This window comes from Dipodomys ordii, unplaced genomic scaffold, assembly GCF_000151885.1.
Source record: "Dipodomys ordii isolate 6190 unplaced genomic scaffold, Dord_2.0 Scaffold10, whole genome shotgun sequence".
Taxonomy (NCBI): Eukaryota; Metazoa; Chordata; class Mammalia; order Rodentia; family Heteromyidae; genus Dipodomys; species Dipodomys ordii.
Window position 1 is genome coordinate 19,521,630 of NW_012267226.1, and position 13,362 is coordinate 19,534,991.

General features: G+C 43.0%; 1 protein-coding gene across 3 annotated transcripts in view; it reads left to right on the forward strand.

The window, feature by feature from the left end:
• Window positions 1-13,362, forward strand: part of Rnf214 (ring finger protein 214) — a 23,722-nt gene extending 10,360 nt beyond the window's left edge. For 2 of the 3 annotated variants that reach the window (XM_013009683.1, XM_013009684.1), the window contains exons 6-16: window positions 709-849; window positions 2,040-2,179; window positions 7,119-7,215; window positions 7,372-7,460; window positions 8,502-8,592; window positions 8,792-8,890; window positions 9,292-9,668; window positions 9,761-9,893; window positions 10,093-10,197; window positions 10,485-10,580; window positions 11,426-11,993. In XM_013009683.1, the coding sequence (XP_012865137.1) occupies window positions 709-849; window positions 2,040-2,179; window positions 7,119-7,215; window positions 7,372-7,460; window positions 8,502-8,592; window positions 8,792-8,890; window positions 9,292-9,668; window positions 9,761-9,893; window positions 10,093-10,197; window positions 10,485-10,580; window positions 11,426-11,491 (1,434 nt within the window). In that variant the 3' untranslated portion in view covers window positions 11,492-11,993. Of the gene's footprint in view, window positions 1-708; window positions 850-2,039; window positions 2,180-7,118; window positions 7,216-7,371; window positions 7,461-8,501; window positions 8,593-8,791; window positions 8,891-9,291; window positions 9,669-9,760; window positions 9,894-10,092; window positions 10,198-10,484; window positions 10,581-11,425 lie in introns of all 3 variants that reach the window. The other variant, XM_013009682.1, reaches the window with a different exon arrangement.

Here is a 13,362-nt window from a genome sequence, read left to right on the forward strand (position 1 = left end):
CTAGCCTTGAGCTGAAGAGCTGAGGGACAGTGCCCAGGCCCAGAGTTCAGGCCCCACGACCGGACCCCACCCCTCCCCCCCCAAAAAAAAGATATGTGTGTGTGTTTATGTGTACTTGTCTGCACCTGTATGTGACTAGGGTAGGGCTTGCACTCAGGGCCTGGGCCCTGTTGTTCCTTAGACATTGGTTTTTAAAATTTTTTTTTTTCTTGTCGGTCTTGGGACTTGAACTTTGGGCCTGGGTGCTGTCCCTGCACTCTTCAGCTCAAGGCGAGCGCTCTGCCACTTGAGCCACAGTACCACTTCCAGTTTTCTAGTGGTGTATTGGAGAGCAGAGTCTCATGGACTTTCCTGCCCTGGCTGGCTTTGAACTGTGATCCTCAGATCTCAGACTCCTGAGTAGCTAGGATTACAGGCGTGAGCCACCGGTACCGGCTCTTCCTTAGCTTTAACTCAGACTGGCACTCTACCACTTGAGCCACAGCTCCTCTTCTGGCTTTTTGTTGGTTAATTAGAGATAAGAGCCTCACAAACTTTCCTGCTCAGCCTAGTTTTGAACTGCAGACCTCAGATCTCAGCCTCCTGAGTAGCTAGGATTATAGGTTTGAGCCACTGGTGTCCAGCTCTTTATAACATTCTTGACAGCCACTGGGTCATTATTTCTTGTTATTAAATTGGGAATTAGCTTTTCTTGTGCTTTTCCAACAGGACAAAATGATGACAGAAAGAACTCTGTTGAAGGAACGTTACCAGGAAGTCCTGGACAAGCAGAGACAGGTGGAGAATCAGCTCCAAGTGCAACTAAAACAACTGCAGCAAAGGAGAGAGGAAGAAATGAAGAATCACCAGGTATTTTGCTTATATTTAAATTGTTCATCTGAGGATATAACTCGGGCCATTGGTTTGATTCCTAGTACTGCAAAGGAGAAAAAGAAAAAAAAATCAAATAAAAATTAAGTTGTCAGTGAATAATATCAGACTTTTAGTATGTTTCTGAGTCACTAGAAAAAGAAAATCAGTATTTACTTTTTTTTTTTAAGTGTGTCATGGGACTTGAACTCATGGCCTGTCCCTAAGTTTTTTCACTCAAGGCTAACACCCTACTACTTTGAGGCACAGTGCCACTTTGGTTTTCTGGTGGTTAATTGGAGATAAGATTCTCACAGACTTTTCTGCCTGGGCTGGCTTTGAACCGCAATCCTCAGATCTCAGCCTCCTGAGTAGCTAAGATTGTGTGAACCACTAGCACAAAGCCCATATGTGTTTTATATATACCCAGCTCAGTATTTACTTCTTAATGATTGTTGATGCTGTGGTATGGGACAGGGTCTAGCTGTGTGGCCCAAGCTAGGCTTGAACTCTCCTGCTTTAAGCTCTTTTTTTTTTTTTTTGCTTTAAGCTCTTGAGTACCAAATTAGGCATGTACCATCATGCCCAGCTTAAGGATACAAAGAAGCTTTGAGGGCCTCTTGTTTAAACTCTTCTATTTTGTTCATATAGAAAAAAGTGATTTATTTAATATGCTTTAAGTTAACTACCTGGGAAATACTTGTTTACTCTCCTGTCTCAGATGTAAAAATTATAGTTCCAAGTGGATTAAAAATCCACCTATAAAAACAAAAAAAATTAGAATATTTAAAACTTCACATTGTAAGGGGTCATTTTAAGCAAGGCAGAAATCTCAGAAATTATAAATAAAGATCCATTATATAGTAAGTTGTCAGGGGCGAGGTAAAGTGAACTTCAAATGTGGTAAGAATATGATTTGTGAATGACCTGTTGGAAAGGTTACTCATAATTAGTATTGTCAGGCCCAGGCCTATAATTCCAGCGCTCATAAGACAGGCAGGAGGATTGAGAGTTTGAGGCCAGCCTGGGCTGCATAGTGAATTTAAGGCCTAACAAGTGCAAGGCCTTGTGTTTGAACCCTTGCACCACAAAAAAAAAAAAAAAAAAGTAGGGGGAGAGAAAAAGATTTTCAGATCAGAAGAACAAATTTGTTTCCCTCTTTTGTGTGACTGTAATTGTTTGGGCTATAGGAGATACTGAAGGCTATTCAGGATGTGACCATAAAGCGGGAAGAAACAAAGAAGAAAATAGAGAAAGAAAAAAAGGAGTTTTTGCAGAAAGAGCAGGATCTGAAAGCTGAAATTGAGAAGCTTTGTGAGAAAGGCAGAAGGTAATGTAATGCTACTGTTAAGAATGAAACCCTTACACACACGTGTGTACACATATGCATAATGGACCAGTCCCACTTGTATGTTTCACTATTTATCCTAGGCTGGAATGGAACTTGTGGCTCTCTTATCTCAGCCTCCCCAGTGTAGAGATTACAAGGGTATGCCACCAGGCTAGTTTCTCTTCTTTTCTTTTTCTTTTCTGTGTTTGGTGCTTTTGTTTGTTTGTTTGTTTGTTGTTTGTAGTGTCAGTATTGAAGCTTGAACTCAGGGCCTGGGCACTATCCCATAGCTTTTCTGTGGAAGGCTTGCACTATACCACTAGAGCCCCAGCTTTTTGGTGGTTAATTGGAGATGAGAGTTTCATGGACTTTCTGCTTATGCTGGTTTTGAATTGTGGTCCTCAGGTATCAGACTCCTGAATAACTAGGATTATAGGCATGAGCTATCAATGCCCAGCTAATTTCTTTTCTTTTAATGTATTTGTAGTTATAAAACAAACACCCAAAGCTGGGCGCTGGTGGCTCACGCCTGTAATCCTAGCTACTCAGGAGGCTGAGATCTGAGGATCATGGTTCAAAGCCAGCCCAGGCAGGAAAGACTGTGAGACTCCTATCTCCAATAAACCACCAGAAAACCGGAAGTGGCACTGTAGCTCAAGTAGTAGAGCGCTCGCCTTGAGCTGAAGAGCTGAGGGACAGCGCCCAGGCCCAGAGTTCAAGCCCCACGACCGACAAAAAAAAATAATAATAAAATAAAATAAAACAAACACCGAAGTAAAATTTCCCCAGTGACTTGGCATTCTCAACACCTTATGTCATAAGAAATGTTTCAAGGATAGTGTCGTTGGCTCACACCTGTAATCCTACTACTCAGGAGGCTGAGCTCTGAAGATCAAGGTTCAAAGACAGCCTGGGCAGAAAAGTCTGTGAGACTTACCTCCAGTTAATCACCAAAAAGCCAGAAGTGAAGTTGTAGCTCAAGTGGTAGAGTGCTAGCTTTGACTGAAAAAGCTCAGGGACAGCACTCAGGCCCTGAGTGCAAGCCCCCACAAATGGCATAAAAAAAAGTTTCAACTGTTTTCATAATGCTGTCTATACACATATACACTCTCTCTCTCTGTTTGCAGAAACTGGGGGAGGAATATAATAGAGTAGGTGAATTTATTCAGAGTACAATACATGCATCTATAGAATGATCACAATCAAATCTCTTTGTGCTACTAATCTATGCTAATAAAAATAGTATTAAAGGGCTGGAAGGTGGCTCATTGGTAGAGCCCTTGCCTTGCATGCATGAGGCCCTGGGTTCAATTCCCCAGCACCACATAAGCAAAAAGAAAAAAACCGGAAGTGGCGCTGTGGCTCAAGTGGTAGAGCGCTACCCTTGAGCTGAAGAGCTGAGGGACAGCACCCAGGCCCAGAGTTCAGGCCCCATGACCGGACCCAAAAAAAAAACAAAGTATTAAAAATTATAGCATTAAATTGTTGAGTTCTAAATATGATCAAAATTTTGAGCCAGCTAAGGTGGCATCCTGTAATTCTATGGAAGTAGAGATTTGGAGGCTCAGATTCAAGGCTACCCTGATCAATAAGTCCATGAGACCCCCATTTCAACAAATAAAACCTGGGCTTGGTACACACCTGTCATCCTAGCTATGCAGGAAGCAAAAAGAGGAGAATCACAGTTCAGGTTAGCCCAGGCAAAAATGTAAGACGGAATTGGACAAAGAACTAATAACTAGGTGTATAGATCAAACAGCAAAGCACCTGCCTAGCAAGGGCAAGTCCCTGAGTTTTAACTCCAGTACTCAAAACAAAACAATTTGATTGGCATTTAGCACTATTTCACTTGCTTTATAACCTGAGATTTCTTTTTTTTTTTTTTTTTTTGTCGGTCGTGGGGCTTGAACTCTGGGCCTGGGCGCTGTCCCTCAGCTCTTCAGCTCAAGGCGAGCGCTCTACCACTTGAGCTACAGAGCCACTTCTGGTTTTCTGGTGGTTTATTGGAGATAGGAGTCTCACGGTCTCTCCTGCCCGGGCTGGCTTTGAACCATGATCCTCAGATCTCAGCCTCCTGAGTAGCTAGGATTACAGGCGTGAGCCACCAGCGCCCGGCAACCTGAGATTTCTTAAATATGTTTTTTATTGTAAAAATATTATACAGAGGGGTTCCAATTACTCTGTTTTTCCCCTACCATTCCCCCCCCCCCCAACAAAACCTGAGTTTTTTGTTTGTTTTTTTTTTGCCGGTCATGGGGCCTGAACTCTGGGTCTGGGCGCTGTCCCTCAGCTCTTCAGCTCAAGGCTAGTGCTCTACCACTGGAGCCACAGCGCCACTTCTGGCTTTTTCTGTTTATGTGGTGCATTCAGTACAATATAATTCCATACAATACAGGCACCCAGGGCCTCATGCTTGCAAGGCATGCACTCTACCACTGAGCTACTTTCCCAGCCCAAAACCTGAGTTTTTAAAACAACTTTAGGCCATGAGAATATTTTGACTGATTATAAGATGTATGTTATTCAGCACCAAAAGCAATTTTACCTTTTTTTTTTTTTTTTTTTGCCAGTCCTGGGGCTTGAACTCAGCTTCTGGGCTCTGTCCCTGAGCCTCTCTGTGCTCAAGGCTAGCACTCTACCATTTGAGTCACTGCACCATTTCCAGCTTTTTGTGTTTATGTGGTACTAAGGAATAGATCCCAGGGCTTCATGCATGTTAGGCAAGCACTCTTATCACTAAGCCATGCTCCCAGCCCACCAAAAGCAATTTTAGAAATTACATTGTAAGTTATTCCTGAGAGAATCATCTGGGTACTGCAGGAAGAGCCAGGTGAGCATAGAATTTGGTCAGATTCTCAGATTCCCAGATTTCTTACAATAAGCTGCTTGGAAATTAGCTTTGAATATTGTATTGATTTTACTCAAATTCACTAACATGCACTTTTATTTATTGAGAAAATCTTGGCTTCTGCAAATGTGTGAGAGAGAGCGAAATTACAAGTAGTAAGCTACTTGCTGAATCAGTATTCAAGTCTTGAGAGAAGTAACTGGAAGCTTCTATGAGGAGAACATTGGGGAGAAAGCCTATAGGACACTCACTTGTTCCGTTGAGAATCTAGTCTCACACTGTGTGGTGGAGATGAGTCAGTCATTCATGGTGACCATTTTCCCAGCAGTGTCGTAGAGTACTGCAGAGCAGTCCACTGCGCAAGCATTGACAGTGATCAGCAACTGGCTCTACGGCAGCATTGGTCGCTGCTTTGTTTTCATGGTCTATGTGGCAAGGATGATGCATATTTCCAGACGTGTACATGTGGCAGCTTAACAGATCTCCCAAAGAGTAGGCACGGGGGAGGTGGGCTTAGTGATTTGATTTTTGTTGATATATACTTTTGTGGGGTTTGAGCTCAGGCCCTAGGTGCTTTTTTGCTCAAGTCTAGTGTTCTACCACTTTGAGCCACAGTATTACATTAATTGGAGATAAGCATCTCATGGATTCTCCTATCTGTGCTGGCTTCAAATCGCAATCCTTAGATCTCAACCTCTTCAGTAGCTAGGATTTACAGGCATGAGCTACTGGCAGCCGGCTTGATGTGTATTTTCTTTTCCCTCTGGTTGAATAACTATAAATGGTGATTGATAACAGTTTTGTTGCTTGTATTGTTTTGGTATTGAAGAACTTGTGTTGTTTGTTACTATTTGTGCCAGTCTTAAGGTTCGAACCTCAAGGCTTGGACACTATCCCTTAGCTTTTTTTTTTTTTGGGGGGGGGTCCAGTCGTGGGGCCTGAACTCTGGGCCTGAGCACTATCCCTCAACTCTTCAGCTCAAGGCTGGCGCTCTACCACTTAAGCCACAGTGCCACTTCCAGCTTTTTTCTTTTTGCTTATGTGGTGCTGAGGAATTGAACCCAGGGCCTCATGCATGCAAGGCAAGCGCTCTACCACTGAGTCACCTTCCCAGCCCTCCCTTAGCTTTTTTACTCAAGGTTAGTGCTGTACCACTTGAACTACAGCTCTGCTTCCAGCTTTTTGGTGTCAATGGGAGATAAGGCTGGGCATAATTCTTAGATTTCAGCTTCCTGAGTAGCTAAAATCACAGATGTGAGCCACCAGCACCTGACTAGTTCATGTATTTTATGTCCAAAAAAAAATCTTAAGTCACCTTCTAGATCATTCATTGTTTTAATCTTCACCTGCACTCAGCCTGTTTTTTATTTCTTTTTTTTTTAACATTTTCAATTTTTTTTATTGTGAAAATACTGTACAGAGGGGTTACAACTATATGGGCAAGATAATGAGTACATTTCTTATCAAGCATTGTAGCCTCCTCCTTTGTTTCCCCTTCCCATCCCTTCCCATCCTCCCCCTACCTCCTACCCAAACTTCCTCCCCCCCCCCCACCAAAGTTGTAAAGTTAGTTTTCGACATGACGACTTGTACATCTCATTGTTGCAATGGGTCCACCTGTATCCCTATTTAAATGATTTGTTTTTTCCCTTCCCCTCCACAAATTATACCGACATCTAATACTGTGAAAGCAGGGGTTATATCATGGGGGAGGGGCATACAAAGCAACAAAGAAATAATCTTATAAATGTGTTAGAAACAGGGCTGGGAAGGTGGCTCAGTGGTAGAGCGCTTGCCTTGCATGCCTGAGGCCCTGGGTTCCATTCCTCAGCACCACATAAGCAAAAAGAAAAAAGCTGGAAGTGGCACTGTGGCTCAAGTGGTAGAGCGCTAGCCTTGAGCTGAAGAGCTGAGGGATAGTGCCCAGGCCCAGAGTTCAGGCCCCACGACCGGACCCCCCCCCCAAAAAAAAATATGTTAGAAACAATCGCATGAAAGAAAAAAACATTTGAATACATATCTTAGGGTTCATTTCCCTAACCAACTTATCTGACCTTTTCTGCTTGATGTTTTTTATTTCTTATCCTACAGGGAAGTGTGGGAAATGGAACTGGATAGACTTAAGAATCAGGATGGTGAAATTAATCGTAACATTATGGAAGAGACAGAACGAGCCTGGAAGGCGGAGGTGAGAAAATTTGACATCTTAAAAGTCTTGTTTTGGGGCTCCAAAATGGCATATGCTTTGGGTATAGTATTAAATAGCTGATAAGCATTTAACTATCTAGGTGTTCAGTGTGTATAAAATTAATGAGATGTATGTGTGTATATGTGATTTCCTTAGATCTTATCACTAGAGAGCCGGAAAGAGTTGCTAGTATTGAAACTAGAAGAAGCAGAAAAAGAAGCAGAGCTACATCTTACTTACCTCAAGTAAGTACTTTCTCATTCTAAAGCCTGTATTTTATTGTACTTGTTTTATTTATTTTAGTTTTTGTGGGTAGTAGGGCTTCAGCTCAGGGCCTGGCACTGTCCCTGAGCTCTTTTTGTTCAAGGCTAATGCTCTACCACTTAGAGCCACAGTGTCACTTGACTCATTGTTTAGGTGTTTGAACCCCTAGGCCAGAAATCTTGGTACCTACCTTATCTTCATGAGAATTTTAAAGCCATTTCTATCTATGCAGTTATAATTGCTCAGTAATTATTCTACACTTTCTCATTCTTTCCTTTTAGAGTGGGTTTTTTGTTTTTTGCCTTTATTTATTTATTTTTGGTAGTACTAGGATTTGAACTCATACAACTCCAGCTCTGCTTTTTTTTTTTGGCTAGTTATTTTGGAGACGGAGTCTATTTCTGCCTCAGATGGTTTTCAGCCACTGTCCTCTACAGCTCAGCCTCTTGAGTAGCTAGGATTACATGCCTAAACTACATTGCCTCTATAATATTGTACAGTACAGTTCAATTCAGTACAATATAATTCCATACAATACAGGCAGGGAGAATGGTAGAGGTAGTGAGATTGATTTGAATACATTGAAATGTGTGGAAAGGTAACAATGAAATCCCTGTTCCTCTGTATAACTAATGTAGGCTAATAACAAATTTTAAAAGAAAAAAATAAAGAGTTTAGCGCTTTTTATTGTATTACTTTCACTTGAATAAATGCAATCTGTCAAGCTGTCAAAATAACAAAAGTCTTATATTGCCACTTCTCCTTTTCCTGCTGTGGGATTTGGATGAGCCCTGGGGCATATTTTCAGGCAGACAACCTTCTCTCTGGTTAGTTCTCTCTCCACTATTTGCCTTAAAAGACAATAGAGTTTAATGAGACAGATGGCTTAGACTCCTAGGCTGCTCCTGCACCTGTTCCTACCTCTTCTCTCAAGGCCCATTACCCAGAAGCTCTTGCTGTCTCTCAGAACCAGGAATGGGATTTTCTTTAATTTCGTAAATTCCTTTTGGATTTCTTAAAAGGTCAACTCCTCCAACACTGGAAACAGTTCGTTCCAAACAGGAGTGGGAAACAAGACTGAATGGAGTTCGGATGATGAAGAAGAATGTCCGTGTAAGTAAGTGTAGTAGCAGGTAGCTATTAGTCAGTGTTCATTTGTTCTTCAGCTCTTCTGGCAGTAGGGAGGCAGTCTTTGTGTTACACTTTGGGCCTGCCTGCTGCACAGGGTTTCTATGAGAGTGGATGTTGTGCTTCTTTAGAGTCTCACTCCATTCACAGTGAAGGATGATTCTTTCTTTTCCTTTTTGTCTAGGACCAATTTAATAGTCATATCCAGCTAGTGAGGAATGGAGCCAAGCTAAGCAGCCTTCCTCAAATCCCCACCCCCACTTTGCCTCCGCCCCCCTCAGAGGTAAGAGACCTGGCATTTGGGACTCCACTTTTCTGTGTTGGTGGCAGACTCAGAGTCTTCTCCTTTTTCTTTTTTCTTCTTTTTTTTGGTTAGCCTGGGCACTGTCCCTGAGCTCTTTTGCTCAACCTAGTGCTCTACCACTTTGAGCTACAATGCCACTGCTGGTTTTTGAGTGGTTAATTGTTGATATGAGTCTCATCGGGACTTTTCTGCCTAGGCTGACTTTGAATCATGAGTAGCTAGGTTACAGGCATGAGCCACTGGTGCCCTGCCACCTTTTTCTCTATTTATAAAGTTATTGGGTCTATTCCTGTTTAGTGTAAAGAGTTGCTTATTCATTTTTACTCTAGATTCCTAGACTTTGTTCTTATCTCTCTTGCCTTCCACTCTTTCCTCTGCAGACAGACTTCATGCTTCAAGTGTTTCAACCCAGTCCCTCCCTGGCTCCTCGGATGCCCTTCTCCATTGGGCAGGTCACAATGCCCATGGTTATGCCCAGTGCAGATCCTCGTTCCTTGTCTTTCCCAATCCTGAACCCTGCCCTGTCACAGTCCAACCAGCCTTCCCCACCCCTCCCTGGCTCCCATGGGAGAAATAGCCCTGGTCTGGGTTCCCTTGTCAGCCCCCACAGTCCACACATGCCCCCTGCCGCCTCCATCCCGCCTCCCCCAGGCTTGGGCGGTGTTAAGGCTTCTACTGAAACTTCCCGACCCCAACCAGTAGACAAACTGGAGAAGATCCTGGAGAAGCTGCTGACTCGGTTCCCACAGTGTAATAAGTAAGTGGATTTAAGGATTCATTCATAATTTTCATGACTGTTCCCCATGGATGTAGTGTGGGGTCTCCATCCTCAACTATTTTCTTTTTTAGGGCCCAGCTGACCAACATTCTTCAGCAGATCAAGACAGCACGCACCACCATGGCTGGCCTGACCATGGAGGAGCTGATCCAGCTGGTAGCTGCACGGCTGGCAGAGCATGAGCGGGCAGCAGCAAGTACTCAGGTAGATGGGTAGCCTTGAGAGAACGGAGGTCACCTGAAAGGTGGAGAGGCAGACTCCAGAGAAGTTGGGATGGAAGAAGCATTATAGCTGGGCTTCTCTTCCACTTTCTTGCTTTGCTGGAGTTGGAAGGAAATTATGTCTTTCTGCTGCATGCTGTGTTACTCAGACTTCTCTTACTCTAGATTATTTTTACCCACAGCCACTTGGTCGGATCCGGGCCTTGTATCCTGCCCCATTGACCCAAATCAGTACCCCAATGTTCCTGCCTTCTGCCCAGGTTTCATATTCTGGAAGGTCTTCACAGGTAACACTCTTTTTCTCTGCACAGTAGGGTATGCAGCAGCTCAGAGTAAGGAAGGAGTGGGTTTGCAGGTAGCATGCAGGAGGAAACCATCACTAGCTGCATTGTTGGTAGCCCTCCTGGGAGTATACAAGTACTTCAGGCAAGCATCTGTATTTCGACTTTTCTTTCTTCTGGTGTAAGTCCCTTTTATCTACATGGAAACAACAGGTGTAGTTATGGGCATAAAGGCAAGTTGGACCCAGAGTTCCCTACCTTGATGGCCAAACCATCACTTCTCTCTTCTGCAGGCTCCAGCCACTTGTAAGCTGTGTCTGATGTGCCAGAAACTTGTCCAGCCCAGTGAGCTGCACCCAATGGCGTGTACCCATGTATTGCACAAGGAGGTGGGTATTATGGACTCCTCATGGTCTACTCTTTTCCAACAGCTGAGATCATTTCTCTTGAGCATTTTACTCTTGAGCATTGGGTTGGTTCTCTCATCATTAACATCTAATCACGAAGTTTTCAGTAAATTGTAGCTTGAGCATCAGCAGATACTAGCAGCCTACTGCAGCTAGTATCTGCTTCTTTCCATCCCAGTTCCGTTAGGGCACTGGAAAACTGCCAGTAAGGTAGCTCCTCAGGTCTAGTGGTTGTTTTGAATATACATTGTCAGGAGAATTTGTTTAGCCGAGAGGAGTGGATAGGGAGCCTGAATATGAGATCAACAGCTTCACTGACACAACAAGACATCTTCATTAACCCCCAGGTCGGTCCTGTTCTGTATATTGCTAGGCAGAGACAGTTTTCTCAGCAGCAAGGGCATTATTCCTTAATGATTTTGGTTTGTTCATTTTGTTTCTCCAAAAGGTAGAAACTGAACTGATACTTAAATTCTTGATAAAGTCCTGAATAAGGGTTGGGGATAAAGGGATATGAAGTGAAACTCATCTTAGGCCAAATGATCATAAGGAGGAGGCAAGCCACATTATTACTCCACAAAAAGCAGCCTCATGAGCACCCTGAGTGTTCTTAGTCCTTGAGAGAAGGATGTTTGCCTGCTGTAGAGATTCTTGGGGATGGGGAGGTAAAGAGCCATTGAAATAGTCCGCCTAGTCTCCCCAGTCAGGACGCTTCAGCATTAGACCTTGTGAAGCTTAGCGGTCCTCTTTCTGTCCTTCCCTTCATCTTTCCAGATAAACCTGAGGTGTGTCTGTTTCTCTCTCTCTCTCTCTCTCTCTCTCTGCAGTGTATCAAATTCTGGGCCCAGACCAACACAAATGACACTTGTCCCTTTTGTCCAACTCTTAAATGACTGACCTGTCTGAGCAGGAAGAAGAGGAGAAACTGATGTGAGCAGGAAGCACGGGTTGGAGATTTCTAAAACTCTATATTTATACAGTGATATATACTCATGCCATGTACATTTTTATTCTATAGGTAATGTGTGTATAGAAAGTCTGTATTCAGATGTTCGTAAATGAAAATATGTATATAACGCAGAAATATTGTTTCCCCCTCATCTTGCAGTCCTTTTGGGGGAGGCAGATTGTAGAGAAGATGTTGTTTAGTTTGGCCTCAAAATTATGATATCCTGTTTTCAAATACATCTAGGAAGCTGCTGTAGCTCTAAGGCCATCCTGCTTTGGTTTGGCTCAGCCCCTAGTCCATTTTCTTAAGGCTCATGTGTGCAGATTTGCAGCCTGGTGCTCACCTGCTGTCCAACCAGATGCCTTGCTTGTGGAGAGCCTCTGGAAGCCTCAGTGTTGTAGCCGTTCCACTCTGAACAGATAAAATAAGACTCATGAAGGGAAAAATGTAATCCTAGTAGTTTGACTTCTCATTGAATATTTTACTGTGTTAATGCTCATTATTTATACATAGACATCGGGTTTACAGAATATTGTTTTACATCAACAAAATTCACAGTCCAAGAATAACAATATAACCAGGTCCCATTTCCCCCACAAGCTTCTGTCCACCCCATTTCCTGGGTAGTAATTAGCACAACCAACAGGTTTTTCCCAGGCTAAGCCATTCCTTTTGGTCACTGACTTGGCTTCCACTCAAGGTCTGAAAAATGCAGCCTTGCGAAGTCCTCACCCCTACCCATTCCTCTGGTCTGCTAGTCTGGCTAAACCCCCAACACCCCTCAAAGGTTAAGGCAGTTGGTTTACAACCAAGTTGTTGGGTGACCTTGGGTGAGCTCCTGACAGGCACTGGGGTGAGATGTCTGTGCAGTTACTTGCCAAATATTATCTTGGGATGCTGGGTTAATTTTTGGAGCAAGAAAGCTATGGGGGGTGGGAAGGGAGGGAGGAGGTAGAACGCGAGGGTATAGTATGTTTCCTGTCCTGGGAAAAATAGAAAACAAAGTGATGAAAAAGGGTGGTGCGGGACTTTATGGTTAATGTGGAACTGGGTCATTTTTCTACCTTTGCTTATTAAGCACTTCCATTTTCTAGGTTTTATACCTGGGAAGGCAATAGCTCTAATAGAGCTTTAAATCTTTTTTTATTGCTAGAGGACATAGCTTTAGCTCCCTTCTCTTTTAGAATTAAACAAGTAACTATAAAGTGTTACTGGCTCCAGGGGAACAGTATCCCTGTTATTAGCGATCAAATTTTCCCATTCTGAGTTGTGGAAAAGTTCATTGGTTCTAGTAATATGTATCCGGGTAGCAAAGACTTCCTTTCAGATCCACCTAAATTCTCTGTTCTTGTTACCTTCTTTCTCTTTTGTCTCTCATCCTTGCCTGTTAGCTCACAGACAGATTTTCTTGCTCTTGCCTTACGTGTCCAGGTTTACTGACAAGCATCAGTCTAAAGAACTGGACTTCCCTGGCCTGCCTTGGCATCTTGTAGGGCAACTAGAATGGCCTCAGTACCAACTCTTTAGAGGTCAAATGATGTACTTCCTTTGCCTATTACTAGTATTACTTTCTCCAGTTTGGAAAACAGGAGAAGTAAGAGGAACAGGAAAAGTAGCAAAATGGAAGATCAGTTCTTTTGTTCTTTTCATTTGGAGGATTCACTTTTTATTTTATAATCTTAGGTTTTTCTCTTCTTTCAACTTTGCACAGCCTTGAGTTACCTGTGTCTCCTGAAAAATCCAGAAATTGGCATAAAGAATATTATTTCTTTCCCCATTACAACCTTTGAAGCTGAAAGAGTAGAGAGAAAAAAA